The sequence below is a fragment of the Aspergillus versicolor genome (assembly GCF_001890125.1).
Source record: "Aspergillus versicolor CBS 583.65 unplaced genomic scaffold ASPVEscaffold_1, whole genome shotgun sequence".
Taxonomy (NCBI): Eukaryota; Fungi; Ascomycota; class Eurotiomycetes; order Eurotiales; family Aspergillaceae; genus Aspergillus; species Aspergillus versicolor.
This window is the reverse complement of record NW_024467524.1, coordinates 1,155,906-1,173,928: the sequence shown is the minus strand read 5'-3', so window position 1 is coordinate 1,173,928 and position 18,023 is coordinate 1,155,906. Positions and strand designations below refer to the sequence as shown.

The 18,023-nt window shown below is 51.0% G+C and overlaps 8 protein-coding genes across 8 annotated transcripts; 4 read left to right on the top strand and 4 right to left on the bottom strand.

The window, feature by feature from the left end:
* Positions 1 to 36: 36 nt before the first annotated feature.
* On the bottom strand, positions 37 to 623 carry ASPVEDRAFT_35585 (uncharacterized protein; the record flags this gene model as incomplete). Its single annotated transcript, XM_040811025.1, has 3 exons — positions 505 to 623; positions 304 to 440; positions 37 to 282 (listed from the first exon to the last, which is right to left on the bottom strand). Exons 1-3 carry the CDS (start codon positions 506 to 508, stop codon positions 37 to 39), a joined length of 387 nt encoding a protein of 128 aa, XP_040661981.1. The 5' UTR covers positions 509 to 623.
* Positions 624 to 1,486: 863 nt separating this feature from the next.
* On the top strand, positions 1,487 to 3,618 carry ASPVEDRAFT_224565 (flavin-containing monooxygenase). Its single transcript, XM_040809488.1, has 2 exons — positions 1,487 to 1,550; positions 1,606 to 3,618. Exon 2 carries the CDS (start codon positions 1,634 to 1,636, stop codon positions 3,593 to 3,595), a length of 1,962 nt encoding a protein of 653 aa, XP_040661980.1. The 5' UTR covers positions 1,487 to 1,550; positions 1,606 to 1,633; the 3' UTR covers positions 3,596 to 3,618.
* Positions 3,619 to 4,084: 466 nt separating this feature from the next.
* On the bottom strand, positions 4,085 to 6,944 carry ASPVEDRAFT_35582 (uncharacterized protein). The gene is made up of 6 exons (XM_040811024.1): positions 6,109 to 6,944; positions 5,245 to 6,063; positions 4,874 to 5,199; positions 4,621 to 4,827; positions 4,347 to 4,571; positions 4,085 to 4,291 (listed from the first exon to the last, which is right to left on the bottom strand). Exons 1-6 carry the CDS (start codon positions 6,627 to 6,629, stop codon positions 4,254 to 4,256), a joined length of 2,136 nt encoding a protein of 711 aa, XP_040661979.1. The 5' UTR covers positions 6,630 to 6,944; the 3' UTR covers positions 4,085 to 4,253.
* A 269-nt stretch (positions 6,945 to 7,213) lies between these two features.
* Positions 7,214 to 9,647, top strand: ASPVEDRAFT_181745 (uncharacterized protein; the record flags this gene model as incomplete). Its single annotated transcript, XM_040808881.1, has 7 exons — positions 7,214 to 7,591; positions 7,638 to 7,748; positions 7,794 to 8,131; positions 8,180 to 9,114; positions 9,161 to 9,183; positions 9,234 to 9,409; positions 9,475 to 9,647. Exons 1-7 carry the CDS (start codon positions 7,520 to 7,522, stop codon positions 9,644 to 9,646), a joined length of 1,827 nt encoding a protein of 608 aa, XP_040661978.1. The 5' UTR covers positions 7,214 to 7,519.
* A 104-nt stretch (positions 9,648 to 9,751) lies between these two features.
* ASPVEDRAFT_120683 (anion exchange family protein) lies at positions 9,752 to 11,773 on the bottom strand (the record flags this gene model as incomplete). Its single annotated transcript, XM_040805810.1, has 7 exons — positions 9,752 to 9,990; positions 10,042 to 10,471; positions 10,521 to 10,664; positions 10,713 to 10,916; positions 10,962 to 11,137; positions 11,183 to 11,538; positions 11,583 to 11,773. The coding sequence occupies 7 exons, from the start codon at positions 11,771 to 11,773 to the stop codon at positions 9,752 to 9,754; spliced, it is 1,740 nt and encodes a 579-aa protein (XP_040661977.1).
* Positions 11,774 to 12,159: 386 nt separating this feature from the next.
* On the top strand, positions 12,160 to 14,209 carry ASPVEDRAFT_121031 (SET domain-containing protein; the record flags this gene model as incomplete). The annotated part of the gene is made up of 7 exons (XM_040805847.1): positions 12,160 to 12,342; positions 12,386 to 12,460; positions 12,505 to 12,831; positions 12,878 to 12,922; positions 12,965 to 13,191; positions 13,235 to 13,808; positions 13,862 to 14,209. The coding sequence occupies 7 exons, from the start codon at positions 12,160 to 12,162 to the stop codon at positions 14,207 to 14,209; spliced, it is 1,779 nt and encodes a 592-aa protein (XP_040661976.1).
* Positions 14,210 to 14,581: 372 nt separating this feature from the next.
* On the top strand, positions 14,582 to 15,109 carry ASPVEDRAFT_224437 (putative quinol monooxygenase). The gene is made up of 2 exons (XM_040809487.1): positions 14,582 to 14,637; positions 14,756 to 15,109. The coding sequence occupies exon 2, from the start codon at positions 14,758 to 14,760 to the stop codon at positions 15,040 to 15,042; it is 285 nt and encodes a 94-aa protein (XP_040661975.1). The 5' UTR covers positions 14,582 to 14,637; positions 14,756 to 14,757; the 3' UTR covers positions 15,043 to 15,109.
* Positions 15,110 to 15,175: 66 nt separating this feature from the next.
* ASPVEDRAFT_77990 (ankyrin repeat domain-containing protein) lies at positions 15,176 to 17,368 on the bottom strand (the record flags this gene model as incomplete). Its single annotated transcript, XM_040816468.1, has 1 exon — positions 15,176 to 17,368. The coding sequence occupies one exon, from the start codon at positions 17,366 to 17,368 to the stop codon at positions 15,176 to 15,178; it is 2,193 nt and encodes a 730-aa protein (XP_040661974.1).
* Between the last annotated feature and the right edge of the window lie 655 nt (positions 17,369 to 18,023).

Genomic DNA, 18,023 nt, shown 5'->3' with positions numbered 1-18,023 from the left:
TGGCCGGATCATGAAGTATTTGGATCTTGGTCATGGTTAGGTAAATGAGATGCCGTAACAATCCTTTACTCCATCATCCAGGATATTCTCAAAAAGCGTGACGACATCTTCTGTGTAGTTTATATAAACTCTCCAGCTTTGGGTTGCTGCATTCCAAAAGAGCCTCTTGTACCCTTCACGCGACTCTTCGGGCTGTGTAACAAGTGCAGCTTCCGGGTCTTTGCCCTGCCCAAACGGGTAGAACCAAAACCGTGAGGTTTCTTTATTATAGAGAGTAGACAGCTATTATTGTTAGCAAGGAACACTTTGATAAAGTAGATGGGTCTGTATCTTGGATGCGGAATCGATTTTGAAGAAATCAAAGAATTCGGTATCTGTGTGAAGCCTGTAGACGACGCAGTTGCTCTCGCCGCGTTTCTTGCGTTGCTGACGGACGATGGCTGTGTTATACATCAGAGTCAGAGTAAGAGTCAGATTAGACATATATAGATGCATATAACTCACCCATATACGCTCAGAGTGTCTCCCCTTTGAGCCACCGGGGAGTGTTGTCGACCATGATGACCAAGTACTCGCGTATATTCCCACCGCTATACAAAGCCAAGCGTGTGAGTAGTATCGGCAATCAAATACCGCTCTCTATTCTTACAGCACCATTGATCCCTTGGCTCTGAGATGATACAAGGTAGAGAACGAATTCCGCGACACTTTCAGCATGAATGGACAACCCCCTTTCCCTGTCCGCTAGATGTACCTGGTGGATAGGACCCATTACCTCGGTTGCTGCTGTATCAAGAGCGGTGGGATCTCTTGAATTGTGAATGTCGGTGTCGAGAACATGTTTCCCTTTACTCGACTAACAAGTGGGAAAGGAGATGCGCAAGGTCGTGAAGCTGCAGGATTCAACCCCTCACCTGATACTATCGAGCAGAGTGACATGTAAGGGGAGATAACCCCCCTTTCGTAAGTCATGACTAGGTGACGCAGGTAATCATTTCGGTAATGTGTCACCGATATCAAATTCCCAACACTGGTTACAATAAATCATGGGCATGTATCAATCTTAAACCAGCTGTATTAGGTACAGAGGTAGCTGCTCTTAATACACCACGTTTGTACATATGCGGATCCAGCCGGTTGTTCCAAGCTGCCCTTTCATGAGATGCATAATTGGGAGGGTGACGCATTCAGTTTCAGCGATGCTTTTCCAGACAAGGCTGGACTCTTTGACAAACATATGCAATTCCGTGGGGATAACATGACCAACTGGGCTAATCTTTTTGCCAACAGATCCAATATCTTTACTTTCTCCTTGATTTGTCAAGGTGGAAGGACAGAAGTATCTCAACGCTGGCCGCGAAAATGGTCTCCCTGCGTAGCAAATGTGGGGTAAGGCATACGCAAGGGCCTACCGTGTGGCTGCCATCTGCCAGGATACACGGCCTAAAGAGGAAGAGATGGTGCAGTGGGCAACAATGTGAGGGGGTTGCATTCCACCCCGCCCATGATGAATATCAAGTTGGACAAGTCTAACCGCATGTATCATCCAGGTCAGTCCACCACCAAAGGCGCACATTTGAGGGGAGGTTAACTGAGCTATATAAGCGCCCAGTGAATTCAGATTCCAGCAACAATGGCCATATCTTCAACAATATGCCCCCACGACAATGCAACGACAAACTTGCCTTGCAAGGATTGTATCCCGGAGGCTTCGATCGACATCGAGAAAAAGTATGACTCGGAGCGTGAGATTCAGCTCAGGTCACGAGATGTGATGGGAAATGTTGAAATCGATATCAATGAAGGGTTTGAGACTTTTGCACAAGACCCTTGGATCCGTTCAGTGGCACCGCCCACGGCCTCAGCAGCGAGACTGATCAAGGATGCCCACCACAAGGTGCTCATAATCGGCGCCGGACATGCTGGCCTTCTCTTTGCCGTGCGCCTCATTGAAACAGGAGCTGTTGGCGCAACTGATATAGTCCTCGTTGATAAAGCCGCTGGGTTCGGAGGGACCTGGTACTGGAACCGGTATCCAGGCATTATGTGCGATACTGAAAGTTACATCTACATGCCACTTCTCGAAGAAACCGGTTATATGCCTCGCGATAAATACGCATCGGGGGATGAGATCAGAAGTCATACTGAGCGCATAGCTGGTAAATGGGGCCTTGCTGAGAGAGCTTTGTTCAGGACAACCGTGCAAGAGCTGTTATGGGACGAGGGCAACCGACTTTGGAGGGTGTCTGCAACGACTGTAAGAGGGGGGTCAGAGAACGATCAAACAAACGTCCGCCTCACTGCCGACTTTGCTATAATCGCCCAGGGGGTGTTTGCGAGCCCCAAAATACCCGCATTCCCAGGTATATCCGAATATAGTGGCAAGCTTTTTCATACTGCTCGGTGGGATTATGATTTCACAGGCGGGACACCACAGAACCCGGAATTGGCCAGACTACGGGATAAAAAGGTTGCAATTATTGGCACTGGAGCTAGTGCGGTGCAAATAGTTCCTCATCTCGCAAAGTATTGTAAGGAACTTCATGTGTTCCAGCGCACGCCCTCGTCTATTGATAAACGCGGAAATGGCCGTACAGACCCGCTATGGTGGAAAGACAAAATCCAGTCCGAGCCCCAGGGGTGGCAGAGAAGAAGGATGGAGAACTTCAATGCTTTCACCTGCAATGAACAACCACCTCCACCAGTCGACATGGTAGCTGACGGGTGGACAAAGATGCCTTCTTTCAGTCTCGTTATAGGATCACAGCAGAGCCTCAACCCCGACTATGTTGAACAGATGCAGGGGGTGGACCAAGTACGGCAGCAAGAGATACGAGCCCGCGTCAATGATACCGTTAAGGACTCAACATCTGCCGGCCTTCTGGCTCCTTGGTATCCCGGATGGTGTAAGCGGCCATGTTTCCATGACGACTACCTATCCTCATTCAACCAGATGAACGTTAAGCTGGTTGACATCCGCGGTAAAGGAATAAGTCGCTTTACACCGAGTGGGATTGTAGCAAATAACACCCACTATGAATACGACGCTGTCATTTTCAGCACCGGCTTCTCTGTCATTACCACCCGAGCCAGTCCCGGATCACGCGCTAATATATCTGTCATCGGCCGGCACGGCCAAACAATGGATGACAAATGGGCAAATGGTCTGGCAACGTTGCATGGAGTGATGACTCGGGATTTGCCTAACCTCTTCTTTCCCGGAATGTCCCAGGCTGGGACATGCGCTAACCAGACATATAGCTTGGATCAGAGTGCCATTCATGTTGCCTATATTCTCGCCAAGGCCATAGAGGGCGTAGAGGGCGCAAAGGCTAAGGTGGTTATAGAACCAACAGGAAAGGCTGAGGAGGACTGGGCCATGCAGGTTGTCTCGCGAGCGGCGGCTCTCCGAGGACTAGCTGGCTGTACGCCAGGTTATTTTAACGGGGATGGGATGCTTGCTCAACCAAAGAGCGTGGAAGCATTAAAGAAAGCAGCTCGGATGGCAATGTGGGGAGAGGGTATCGCGAGCTACGTAAGGCAAATTGAAACATGGAGGGCAGAGGGGGGCCTCAAGGGGCTCGATCTGACATAGCTAGAATAAAATGTGCTATGGGCCACATGAAACAGATAGAGCAATTCAGCCCATACTGTTCAAATCCTGAACAAAATACGGCCAAGTGAAAGGTGGCTGACAAGCGACTATCAACATGGACAGACCTATCGCGCATTCTTCGCTGCTCATAATGAGGAACCAGCAGACCATATAGCCCCATATCCTTGATGGCAATGTATCAGCCTGTGCCAACACCTTCACCTCCTGCTCTCGCCAACGGGCAACGTCTTTAGTGTCAATTGTCCAGATAGGCACCCCATCAACCTTGGGCGATGCCCAACCAATCATTCTCCGAGCGAGCGGTGTCATAGTCTCGACAATATCAGCGGATACCCCCAGGGAGGATTCAAAGGGGGTCAAGTAGGACCTCTGCACTGGGCTGGTGCGGGGACAAGCTTGTCTAGACTTGGATATGATCGAGTTCAGTCAAATTTATAGTTATAAATAATTAAATTAACTAATGAGAATCTGCCATACGTCACCTTGCTACAAGGGTCGTAATTCATCAATATCGTACCTTACATACATCGTGCTATAAAATCGAAAGACGCCATGCAACCAGAACCAACCAACGCCATCTATGCAAGAAAACATATAAGGAATGACAAGGAAAATAGAATGTGACTATCGGAAATCCTCAAGGCTGACTCAACGCCTTCAGAAATGCTTCAGCCCCTTACAGCAGTCAGCACCATCAGCTAAAGTCCTTAAGATAGATAGAAATACATACCTCGAGTAGTCTCAAAGCAGAACTCCACCCACTTCTCCTTCTTCCACGGCGTATCAGACACCGAGCCCGTCGAGCCACGAGACGTGCGAGACTCCTGCGACAGAGTCGTCACCGAGCTTTCCACCGAGTTTCGACGCAGGATGCCGAACCCGTCTTTCTGAGCGCGCTGGAGAGGGAGTTTGATATGGGGTTTACCGGCTTTGGGGGGGAGTGAGAAATCGGTTACTGGATTTTGGGTCAGATAGAGGGCAGTGTGGAACAGAGGGACACTGACCTGGTAAATCGAGAAAGCCCTTGAGAGTACTCTGCCCTCGATTGGATGCAAAGTACAGGATGGATATTGAGCTAGTTATGGGGTCACGTAGGACGCGGACTGTTTCCTGCGAACAGTGTTCGATCATACTACTCGTCTGGATAGAGGTCACGTCGCCGCAGAATAGGACGCTGCGGCGTAGAAGGGTACTCTGGAACATATCGAAGTCTTGTTCATTTAGTTACTGCAGTCAACTTTGACAGAGTGTAGATACCTTGCTTATCATGGCAGATATAGACAGGCGAGATGTGCCATCGGTGGACCTTGCTCTCCTGCTCGAGCTTCAGCCGGTGCGAGCCCATGAATGTAATACTGAGCGGGGACGAGTACCGGCTGTGTCGGATGTATGGGGTCATGGACGTCTCGGTGTTTCTGGACGAGCGTTCTCGTTTGAGAGAGTGTGTGAGTTTGATTCCAGTCTCCGGGTCTGTGCCTTCGATCAAGTCTGGCTCGTTGGTTCGGGGGTGAAAGTAGACAGATAGCTGGCATGTAACTGGGCAATGGAGGGAGCTCCTGGGATTTTGGCTGTCTGGGAATAGTCTGCTTTTGTAAGCTAGTTATATAGTTACAAGTGCTGATACGTACACTTTGACAGGATGGTGAGTGAGTTGCACAGACTGTAAGCTGGATCTTCGGTCCCAGGAGGATGAAACATCAGATGATGGGGACTGGGGAGAGCTTAGGTCTATTGACGGTGGACGGGACAAGGTTGTTAGATGGTCCTGGGGTATCCATCGTGGTGACGGCGTCAAATATGAACTTGCAGGAGGCGACGAGCCGTACGGAGGTGTCTTTGGAGGCGGATGCAGCTCAGGAGATGCAGGATGCAGGTCCAGGCGTTCCGAGGGCATTTCCAAAGAATGAACGAGCTGGAACTGCAGCCAGTCCTTGAACTGGTCCCAGTCATCCACTGCGTTGTTTAACGCCTTTGCTGACTTTCCACTGTGATGGAGTCCAGGCTGTTGCTGGCCCGGGATGACGACGTGCTCATACCCAACCTTGTCAAGAGCCTCTCGCACCTCATCGCCAATCTGGTTCAGCAAGTCGACAACAGGGGCGACGATAGTCGTGTCGCTACCTATACTGTCACTGGTGTTGGTACGTTTTATAGACTGCATGCGCTCTGGAGACGGCGTCATCTGTCTGCCGATGGTATCTAACCGCAACGCCAAGTGCCCGAGTCTGTCTGTTATATCCTGAATCCTTTGCAATGCGGCCTGGCTATCGGACTGTGAGAGGACGTCGTCTTCCGGGATGGCGTTGAGGCCTGGTAGGGGGTCGAGTAGCGACGACAGATGGCGGCGCTGTAGTCTGGCGAGATATTTCGCATCGGGGGTTGGGTCATTGGGAGCACCGTCAGGAAGACATCGTTTAAGGATCGAGGAGACTTGGACGCTCATAGTTCTGCAAAAGATCAGTATCAGTAGCTGTGTCTAGCCGAAGACTTACTTTACTGCCTTGAGTATCTCCAGATGGTCGACCCTGGCCTGCTCTGAATCCCTCGCCAGCTGCTTCGTCACGTCTCTTGTATTGGAAGTAACCTTGAGGATGGCAATCTGGACATATCGATCCAGGCTTACTCGCAGCTTCTCGGCCTCTTCACGCTCCATCGGCCAGGAGACCTTGTCCCATACACTGACCATCCTCTCCCCGAAACTAGGGCGTCTCTTAGTCTCTTCGCCGGAAGGTATCTTGGCCTCTTGACTCAGTAACTCATGCTTCTTGATAAAGTCAGCACACCGTGAGAGTGTCTGATCATATCCCTTCCCCAGGTCGAGATCCTCCCCGGGACAGGTTTTGGCGACCTCTCCAAGCCTTTCTAGGGCGCACTTGATAAGATTGAATTCGACTCGGAATGCGGCGAATTCACTCTTCGCCGATCTCATCCCCACCCCGACGGCTTCGTAGATGCCCCATGCCAGCCGGATACCTTGTATGATATCCCCGACGCTCCAGCCGCCGTAACTCATGTTGGTGAGAGCTTGTTCTCAGATCGAAATATGGAAGGTTGTAGTCGTAAGTGATATAATAAGCAGTCAAGTGGAGACACGAGGGTAGATATAACAATGGAGATTGATAGTCAGCGTCGGAAGAAACGCCCAATAGGTAGCAGCAAAAGCAGAAAAAGCAGCCAAAGTGGCAGTCAAAGAAGCAAAGCAGCAGTAGCACTGCTACTGGTCTCGCCAGATAAAGAGCTTACTGCAATAGCTCAGAACGGAAGCTTTGATATGGAATGAGGCTGCAAGCCAGGTGGCAGCGATGGGTCGAGGCACGACGGCTCGGAGAATAGATCGACCCTGGTCTGACTGTCAATCGTTGCCAGGGCACGTTCTCAAATCAATAGTAGCAACCTTGGGCTCATGCAGCTCGTGGAATGTAGAGATGACCCCCCTGGCCTGCGCACAGCCCGCAGTGGCGTTTCCTAGTGCGAACTGCTCCCCAATAAGACCACCCAGGAACGCAACGTGGGTAAAAGAGACGCTGAGGTTATTCTATACAATATCCAGCCCCTCTGTTCCTGCTCGGTTCTTTTCAACGCTTTTAGAATCACCGATCGGTCCTGTCCTCCATCCCAACTGAGCCGCACAGATCTTGTACTGTGGATACTGGAGAACGAGAAGACTTGACTGTTCTAGGCAAGGCTTCTATAATTTCTGTATTGTCTCGGTTAGATTATTTTATAGCCCGGGCAACTGCAAGCAGGCTGTCAGGGGGCATCCACTGGAAAACATACGAGGCGCACTCAGCCTCCCGGGCAAACGTCGCCGGGCGAAGGATGTCTTTATGACTGCCATGTCTCGCACCGACGTAACCGCAGTAAAAATGACTCTCAACAAATATTGCTGCATGAGTTGATACAATGTCGCTGCTGCCATCTGTTCGGTTGCACCTCAACCCCTGGAGGAACTATGAGAACTTCCAGCACCACACGGTGAGACTAAGCGCCAGTTTCGTCAAGACAGGCTAACGCCATACAGCTGGCCCAGCGCCATGAGTACATGATCGGCCGGCTGGAGAATGCCAAACGGCGAGAATGGATGTGGGTTGTGATTGTAGCAGGCATTGGGTTCTTCACAGATGCCTACGCAGTATGCTCTTCTTCCTAATCTGTCGAAGGCTCTCTAACAAGCCAGATCTTCTCAGTCAACATGGTCAACCCCATGATTGGGATTGTCTATTATAATGACCGGAATAACTTGCCGAAAAGCTACGGGGTGGCCATGAGTATTGCCACTCTTGGCGGTGCTCTGGTCGGCCAGGTTGTCTTTGGCATTGCCGCTGATATCTGGGGTCGACGCAAGATGTACGGGCTGGAATTGGTTGTCCTGATCTTTACAACTCTGGGCGTGGCATTTGCGTCTCAAGGCGCCGAAAAGTCCATGAATATTATGGGCTTGCTGATCTTCTGGCGCTTCTTCATGGGCTTTGGGCTTGGTGGTGACTACCCATTGTCGGCGGTTATCTGCGCCGAGTAAGTTTCCCAGTACGTCCCGTTTTAGATGATTTAATTAAGGATCAGGTTTGCTCCCACTCGTATTCGAGGCCGGATGCTCGCAGCTGTCTTCTTCTGCCAGTCTCTCGGCCAGCTGGCAGCCAACCTTGTCGCGCTGATTGCCGTCGCCGGCTTCCATCACCGGCTCAAAGCTGATGCCAGCAATAATCACCTCTGCGACCTGGGAGACCCGCTCAAGGATTCCGACTGTATTCGAGGCATTGACTCCATGTGGCGCCTCATTATTGGCCTTGGTGCTGTCCCGGCATTTATCGCCCTGTGGTTCCGACTCACAATCATCGAGTCCCCGCGATACACGGCAGAGGTCACCCAGAACAGTTTGCAGGCTGCAGCAGATGTGTCATACTTCTTTAAATCCGACGAGGCTCTGCCTGTGCCTCAGATGCGACAAGTTCGCGAGCCTGTCGATACCGACCTGTCCCCGGCCACCTCAAGGCCAGACTCATTCCAAACCAGTGTCAACACGAGCCACTCTTCTGCCCCAGAAGTTGAGATCGCAGGTCCGGTCAATTTAGGCACGTTCTGGCGAGCCTTCAAACTGTTCGCCTCCAAGCCCAAGCCCTTCCGGATCCTCTTCGCAACCTGCTTCTGCTGGTTCTGTCTGGACCTCCCATTCTACGGGCTCGGGCTGATCAGTCCCAAAGTCATCAACAAGATCTGGGATGGTAGATCAGATACCGAGCCGCCAGGTGTTGCGGACTTTCTCTTCCAAAATTCGTACAAGAGCATGGTTGTCGTTTCCATCGGCGCTGTGGTGGGCAACCTCCTGGCCATTTTCACGATTGACCGTCTAGGACGCCGCAACATCCAGCTGAATGGCTTCTTTTGGCTTTTTATCCTGAATATCGTTATCGGTGCTACTTTTCGCCCGCTTGCGCTAACGGATCATCCGAATGCTTTGATTGTGCTGTATATCCTGTCCCAGATCTTCTTCAACTTCGGTGGGTGGCCTGTTTCTTCAGTTAGGGCTAGCTAACGTGACTACAGGCCCGAACACAACAACATACATCGTACGTCACTTATCTTTTTTAAGAAACTACGCACTGACAAGTTGTATTAGATGCCAGCTGAGCTCTTTCCCACTCGCTTCCGGTGCACCTGTCACGGTCTCGCCGCCGCCTCAGGCAAACTCGGCTCGGTCATAGCTCAGTGCTTCATCAGCTTCGTCGACTTCGGGAAAGGCTCAAGTGACAAGAGCGCTGAGCCAGAGAACTGGCTTGGATATGCACTTCTGTGGTAAGTCAAATCATTTACCTTCCCTTCTGTCTTCTAGGGCCGCAAGGTTAACGAAACGATGTCAGCCTCTCCGCATTCATGCTCCTCGGTCTCCTTATCACGTACTTCTTTATTCCAGATGTCAAGGATGAGAACCGTAAGATTAAATCTTTGGAGCGACTGGCGGAGGATTTGTTGTCGGATACGCCTGAGGTTGGGGATGCTGACGGGAGGGTGTTCGCTAATGGGAATGCGTGACGAGCTTCTATATTTAATGATAATAGTATATTTAATCTATTTCAGTAACTGTCCCCGATTTGCCCATTAAGCTTAGTTTTATTAACCAAACCCTTATACATCACATTATCGAGAAATACTCCCGGACCGCTGCCTCACAGCACCTTGCTGATGCGAATGTCTCCGCTGAACAGCATCATTCCCTCCCCTTTCACCTGCAAACGAGGGCATCCCACCCAAACTCCCCAGCACAGCACTATTACTGGCCGTCAAGTCATCCAGAACACCAAGTTCCTCATCACTAAACCACCTCGGCAGTGCCCAAACCCTAAATGGGATCATGGCGATGATCAAGACAGGGAACCCTACCCAGTTAGTCCAACAACATTAATCAAAAGATAGCGCAACATACATACCGACAGCAGCAATCGTCTGCGATATAGCCACACAGGCCGCAACAGGAACAACCTCGCAGGCCAAATAAAGCCCAATTTTCCTCTTTTTTATAGTCAGAAGCGGCTCGTCCCGCGAGACAAACCTCTTCTCGCGGAGGAGGAAAATCATCTTCTTCAAAATCCCATTCGACTCAATGGATCCCCATCCAACGATAAAGAAGACGCCCGCGAAGACCGCGGCGGGGATAGTATGCAGCACTATAAGCAGTGGGCCCGTCATTGTCCCGATTATGGCGAGCCCCATGAGGAAATGCGAGATGCGTTGCTCGACTACGGCGGTTGCTTTTATTACGGGGCGGCGGATTTCGGTTTCTTCGCTTGGGTCGCAGGTTGTGTTGATTATGTGCAGGTCTGTTTCGTAGATTGTTAGGGAGTCGGTATGCACGGGGGCCTGTTTACTTAGTATGCCACAGTATATAAAATAAGTGAGATGAGGTTACCTGCGGAACGAGTCCATTTGGCATCGGTATACCGGTTATACCAGCAAGGAAAGTAGTGTATCCAAGCAGGAAAAAGTCCCAGTGGAAGCCGGCGGGTTTCTTCAGTGGGAATTGGCGCGCTTGTGCCGTGAGGCTGCTGACGTTCTGATACTGTCAGCTTTATTGTCCTCTGGATGCCTGCTGGTGACATACATGATCATAATAAAACAACAACATGAGCAAAAATCCAAACGGCAGAGCTGCAAAGACCCATTTCACCTCCAGCTCCCAGAAGTGGATTAACCAGCCCCGAGACTGCGTAGGGAAGAATGCCTTCGTTATGGGGACGAACGAGATACCGCCGGATTTGAGGGTTCCTGGGAAATGGGAGAAGCCGGTCCAGAAAATTGTTCCAATCTGTTTATAGTTAAATATGAACAGATGTAAAAGGGGAGCACATACCACATAAGCGTAATCCGCCAACAATCCTCTGAACCAGGCCCGGCAGATTGTGCTCGATCCTAGCCACTCCAGGCCGTATATAGTCAGGAAGTAAAGAATTGCAATCAGACAGCTCAGAAACCCAGCTGTTGATCCGTAAACAGTAAACTCGTTGACTAGCTCTTCTACTCCTTTTACTAGTCCAGTTAATAAAAGACACGTCAAGGGTGGAGTGAACGTACTGCAATAAATAATCCCAACATACGCCCCGAATGATTCCGACGAGAAATCAGTCACATAGCGCATATAGTCGCAGAAATTACACACAGCAACAATCCAGTGGAATATCGCACCCCAGATCGCAACCCAGCACATGAAGTTTGGATAGATGGCCGGCTCATATATAACCACAATGTCGTAGATGGTGTAGTTGAAGAGCGATATCAAGCCGGTGATCCCGACGATAGTCAGCGGTTGTGCACCGAGGATACTGAAGATCATCGCCGCCAGTGCAGAAGAGAAAAGAGACTCGTTGACGCCGTAGAACTCGCCTGTGCGTCGGTACATGTCGAGAGTGTAGGCGATGGCAGGGAGTACGCTGTGTTGTTAGATATGTCCAAGAGCTGCTGTCTATAGACTTACTTGACAAAGTACATTCGGATTGTACTTGCAATTGTTCGATATGTCAGGGCGTCTGTAATATCACTCCAGTAGTAGGGCAGTCGTCGGCGGACATCGTGGTACATGCCCTTGCCTGGGTTCAATGCGCGGAAGCGCTTCCATCCATGGCCGGTGTAAGTATACGCAGAGTTTTCCGTTTTTGATTTTGGCATTGCCATGTTTGACATTTTGATGGATGTTGACAGGGTATGCATGAGAACGTTGGTGGGAATGACCCTTATATAGCCATGGCTGGTGTATAGTTAGTATGAGTGGCAGAGTGGGTCAGGTCTGCTCACCCATCCAGTTTGAAGTATATGGTCGTAGCTCTTCTAGAATGATGAGCTGCTCCAGACTAGATAACTATTTATTTATCCAGTAATAGCCTTCTGCTCGTTCTAGTATGCTATCTATTAGACTATTCTGTGATGTAGACATACTGTAATGCTGAGTCAGCAAACCAGCCCGGGCAGATTTTCGTCTTGGCTGGAGTGTTCTTGTTCTTATATTCATCTCGCTGGTTCGATATCAATATAGATCGATAAATGACGTATGCATCATGGATTCCACGTCTGCATCGCCGCTGGTGCTGCAGTTGTGCGACCTGCTTAACAACTCGGTCTTCCCAGCACAACTCGCCTCCGCCATCAAGGCCAACCCACGCGAGTCTCTGTTTCTAAAAATCGATGCATCGCTCATCACTGGTGCCCAGTTGGAATCTGACAAGTGCTCATTACATCTTGTATGGCCCTTTACACTGGTTCCTTCTTGATCTGACGTTCTAGGGCTGCATCGACCTCTCTAGTGGGACGGCTGTGCCGTTACCTCCGCCCACGCCGGCGTCTACTCCTAGTCCAAGGGTGCGGACACATTCCATATTATTAGATTTGGCTGACAGTTTCAGGGTAACGGAGATAGTCTAACTCCTACTTCAGATACCTCTAATTGTCAATCCTCGAAGCGACGCAAGACAGTGAGCGGGCTCCGACTTGCGCCTGCGCCAGCAACCAAACAAATACAGCCAACTACTGCAGATAATAACACGATAGAAAGCACAGATGAGACTCCAAAGTCAGTGCGCCAATTTCACAGTGACACTCGCTTTCCGCAGCGCTCCAAACCCGGACAGGGCATTTCACCACCGGTTCTCGAGCCGTCGTCCACGGATAAACTAATCGCTGGGATATGGCGACAGGTATATTCGTCTGTCCAGCTCAGCTGTGATTTCTCTGTATGATCTAAGCACTCGATTATATGAGTTACACTGATAGAAGCAGAATATAAAGCCCACTATTAATATCCGCTCCGGGGCAAGTCTAGAGGTAAGCACCACCACATCAATTTTACATCTACTAACAAGAAAGGTCTTCAAATCCGTCAACGACCTATGTTTAAAATACTACAATAGAAGCCAGTCCTCGCGCGCACTGGAAATGATCGTCCAGGCATTCTGGGTCGAATGCTTCGAAGCCCGCACCGCCGTTCTCCGCTACGAGAAACCCATCCTATCCAGGGCGGAGGCGCGCATGATCGCCATCCGAGAGGCCTGCGTTATATTAAACTGGAAGGAGAAGGATCTGCGGAATCGGATGTATGTCTACCACTAAATTCTTGTATATATAGCTGATAAACAGGGCCATCTGGCGCGGGTACAAAGAAATAAAAGACCACGGCGGCTGGGCAAGTCTCATCTTCGCCAGCGCCGGCGTGTACAGATTCTGCAAGTACCGCGCAGAGTTCGGAGAGCTTTTATTCTCCCGGCTGGACCATATCAGAACCAGTCTTGAAGTTGCTGCCGATACCCTGCACCCGGAGTGGAGGGATCTTTTGCAGGTTATACAACAGGACACCCCGCGCGTCTACCACGGCCATCCACATGAATGGGTTACTACTACAAGTACAGACGGCAGAGCATTTCCACTAGACTCTACATACGAGCATCTCCAATCCCAGCTCCCGAATGGATTCCAATACCGGTTTATCGACGAATGCGTGCTCGACTCAAGTATATACGGGACGAGGGATCCGCGTCGGATTCCTGGGCTAGACAATCCGGATATTTGCGCCTTATGCAACGAGAGACAGTCTGATGAAGTCCAGAAGAACCAATGTATGTGTTTCCCCGCTCTATTTGGGGGCGTTCGGGGCCCTATACCGGTTCAAATCTTCCGCACGAACGGGAAGAATAATGGTGTTGTTGCGCGTTGTGTATGTCACCCTAGTAATCCACCAAGCCACCATCTAATAATAGAATTGAATAGCCCTTCGATCGCGGTACCGCAATAGCCGAATTCACCGGCCTCATCACGTCCGGCATCGAAGGCGTGGATGTAATGATCGGTGGCTCAGACGGACGAACATTCCAAATCTTCCAGGGTGAAATGGGCAACTTCACGCGCTTCATCAACCACTCGTGTCGACCGAATAGCCAGTTCCAGCGGTTCTACTGGCGCGGTGTAGAGCGGATTATTGTTGTTTCGAGGGGTGTGAGTGCGGGCAGTGAGATTACGGTGGATTATTCAGATCGATATTGGAGGGAGTTGCGGAAGAGGTGTTTGTGTGGGGAGGCGTGTTGTCGGTTTGGTCCTGGGGGTAAGAATTCGGGTTGATCTTTTTTCTGCATGCTGGGAGTATTCTTGTATATAGTAATGAGATATAGTTCTATAACAAACAGCGTTACGCAACTACCTCCTTAACCCTAACGGTTGCCTGGGCTTGTGTCGACGAACAGCCCGTCTGATTATTGCTACGAGCACAATAGAAATATTCTGTGGTTCTAATAGATATCTTTTATAGGTATATAGTGATAGAATGCAGGAAAATGTATGTTTACTATTGTTATACTTGTATACTTCTGGGGCGTGCCCTAGATCAGCTGACAGCATCACGTGGAGTTGCGGTGACATAAGCACACACGAAGGGACACCGGTGTAGACTGATTGATTGTTTTGAGATTCATATCTGCACTTCACTCTGTCAAACCTGTCCTGAGTGCTCAATTATCAGAAGTTCTTCCAAAATGGTCTACACCATCGTCGTCCGTGCGTCGCCACCCCTCCTATCCCATCTCCATCTCCAACTGCAACTGCATCTCCAACTCAATCCTTCACCCCACCAACCCCGCATATGCTAAGTTGCTTGCTAACCACCTCCAGACATGAGGGCCAAGCCCGACCAGGAGAGCATCTCCAAGCTGTCCGCCAAGCTGCAGGAAGCGTCGGCCGTGTACTCCAAGGACAAGGAGACGCTCTCCTGGCACGTCATGCAGTCCGTCCACGACCCGCAGGACTTTTGCATTGTCGAGCGCTACCTCAACGAGGGCTCGCAGACTTACCACCTGAACAACCCTTACTGGAAGACGTTCGACCCTTATGTTATTCCGCTGTTGGAGAAGGAGATGGATCTGAGGCGGTTTGAGGAGCTTGAGCCGAAGGCTGAATAAGTGTATTTAGTACTGCTTCCAGTCTATCAATGCAAATAATGGATTGTTTATATGTAACCGACTATACAAGAATGCAACTGCAGCATACTCTCCAGGATTACTTCACTCAGACCAAGATACCGGACTATGGAGATCATGCCAAACGAGACACATGGTACCCTGGACCAACAGCAGAGAACGAGTGGATTGCATTGCGTGGGCGAGGGGTGTATGGATCATCCCCATAGATCTCGTCGTCATCGTAGTCCCTCCTACGGCGCGGGCGATAGGTGTATGAATCGTCATCGTCGTCTCTCCTACGGCGGCTGTACCCCCCGTACGGTCTCTCTATACGCACACGCCCATAGTTCCTCCCAGATGCGCCTCTCTCTACCCTGGGTTCTGAGATGGAATCATCCCAGGATGTGCGTTCTATGATCCGACGAGTGCGTCTCGGGCTTTCATCGAGTTCCAATAACTTCCCCTGCAGGGCCCTGAAGTCGCTGAACCTGGAGTCGTCGAGGATATCCGTCCACTCTTGGAAGTGGTTCACTTTACTGCCAGCCTCCATTATCAACCCTCGCTTTTCATGCCCTCGCATGGCTTGGCTGAACATGTCCTGCAGTCTTTTCGCTTCCTCGACGACTGCTGCTGCGCGGTCTGCGACATCGAGGACTTGCTTGAGGCGGGATTCTTGCTCGTATGCGGCAATGACACTCAGCTTGGGCACTGTATACGACAGGCCAGCTGGCGCTTTCAGCGTGCGAGGGATGCCGAATGTCAGGAAATGGCAGGCTGTGACGGAGAGGCCGAGCTGGAGGTTAAAGTCTGCACTGCAATGCACAAGTAAGAGCAGTCGAACGATCTCGGGCAGTCCGCTTTTACTCCCTGGCTCTTCGTACAATCGCCAGGAAGCGTGAGTCTTGTCTTGGATGGCGCCGTGGATAATCCGCACTCCTTTAAACGTTGATGTCTTGTTCTTGGAGCCCTCCAGGCTGATATTGAGATTCGATGGGCCGCCACCCCCGGCAGCACCGACAGTGAACTTTTGCCCTGACGACACTTCCTGCTCAGATACTTCCACCCGGTCTGCCTGGGGCATGATGCCGCGGATATTGGGGGCTCCTGAGCCGGCACTGAGCATCGCGTCGACTTTTGCATAGCGAATACGGTGGTCCATCGAGTAGGGCCGCATGAAGTTGAGCTTGATCTGGACCTCGTGCATATCCTTGCCCTCGTGGACGCAGGGGGAGATGGACTCGAGTTTCGCAGCAAAGCTGATGTCGTGTTTGTTGTAGCTGGCCAGCAGGAAGCCGTCTCCGTCTTCACGGGTCACGCCGGCCCAGATATTGCCTTGATCTTTTATCCCAGTATCTGGGACTGGCTCTTCGTGTTGACTCGTAGTCGGTCGTACACGATCGTATGATGCTGACTTTCCTATCCGATCCTCAAGCAGCTCCACGATATCATCGGCCCCCCGGTCCCTGGCTAGTTGCATCCCCGTCAACCCATCCTCGTCTTCCAGAGAGATATCAGGCCCATGGCACAACAACGCCTCAACTCCCTCCTTCCAACCACGCCCACAAGCTTCATGCAGCGCCGTCCGTCCCCATCGATCCCTCCTGTCAATAACCGCTCCATGCCGAAGAAGACCATGCACCATTTCCACACTCCCAGCAGCAACACACAAATGCAACGCCCGCCGCCCTGACAAGTCCGCAATATCAACATCCGCATTTTCCGTAAGATACCCCCCTATCTTCGCATTCCTCGCCGTTACCGCCCTATGCAGCGCCGTCCAGCCCATGCTATCCTGCCTGCCCGTATCCGCACCATGCAGCAACAACTCCGTCGCAGCCATAACCCCATCCTCCTCCCCTTCCTCCCCACCCTCCATCTCAACCCAATCCCTCCCCGCAACAAGATGCAGCGGCGTCTCCCCATGGGAATCCTCCATATTCACAACAACCTCGCTGCCCCGCCCCCGCAAGGCCAGAAACCGAATCATACCCACCGTCCCAGCAGCGCAGGCTTTATGCAGCGGCGTGCGGCGTGCATCGTTGTTATCCCTGCAGTCGAGATTTGCGCCCTCTCCTAGAAGTCTCTCTGCGACGTCGACGTCGCCGTGCTTTGCGCCGGCTTCGTGTAGGAGAAGCTCGTTCTTGCTGCGGAGCTGGGTTTCCAGGTTCTGCAGTTTCTGCAGTTTCTCCCATGTATTCGCCGTCTCATCTTCATGTTCATGTTCATGTTCATTATCTCGGCTTCCACTAGCATCCTCGTCCAGATTTGACCCAGGACGAGGATCTGGCGGTGACTGTCTTCTGGCTTTATCTTGTTCGACCAGCATGACTGACTATGACTATGACTGGCATCTAATGCAGCCAGAATTAAGAATTAAATTGCAATTGCAATCGCAATCGCAATCGGAGTGAAAGCGAGATCAGATCAGATCAGATCTTGCGTCGTGGAATTGAGGAGGCTGGGCCAGCTACATCTTCAGGGTGCGGCTGAGAGGCGGCTGAGATTGGCATTGCTAATTAATTATACCTAGGGCCCCAAGCTGAGTCTGTCGGGGAACTTCATGGGGAGATATATGACAGTAGAGGCATATGCCCGATGCTATATACATCTATACGGAGTACCTTGCCAATTCAGTTCAATGACGAAGGGACTCTTACTTTATGAACAGTCAGCGAGTCTTACCATCCTTAACCTTAACTCCTTCAGTAAAGGGGCGGGGTCCAGAATGAAATGCCCGGTAACAAATACCAATACGAATACGTCGAATACCGCGGCGCAGCGGGAGTCGGGACGCTTCCCCCGCCCACTCGGCCCCACGCACACGGGAGGGGCGCTAGGTCTAGCCAATGGGTGTATTTTCTGGTGCTGGAGTGGGTTCGTCCTTGGATTTTACGACTGACGACAGACGAGGTTCACGTGGGTGTTTCTGTTGGCAATCTTTGTTGATCCTGGCAGTTAGCATGCCTGGAAGGAATGGAGCT

What these genes read in the sequence shown, in the direction of transcription:
- ASPVEDRAFT_224437 (XM_040809487.1), top strand. Translation starts at nt 14,758, where the DNA reads ATGAGGGCCAAGCCCGACCAGGAGAGCATCTCCAAGCTGTCCGCCAAG.
- ASPVEDRAFT_35582 (XM_040811024.1), bottom strand. Translation starts at nt 6,629, where the DNA reads ATGAGTTACGGCGGCTGGAGCGTCGGGGATATCATACAAGGTATCCGG. An exon ending in TATCTGCCATGATAAGCAAG is followed by an intron (nt 4,828 to 4,873) that starts GTATCTACACTC and finishes TAAATGAACAAG; the next exon opens with ACTTCGATATGTTCCAGAGT. An exon ending in GGGCTTTCTCGATTTACCAG is followed by an intron (nt 4,572 to 4,620) that starts GTCAGTGTCCCT and finishes CCCAAAATCCAG; the next exon opens with TAACCGATTTCTCACTCCCC.
- ASPVEDRAFT_224565 (XM_040809488.1), top strand. Translation starts at nt 1,634, where the DNA reads ATGGCCATATCTTCAACAATATGCCCCCACGACAATGCAACGACAAAC.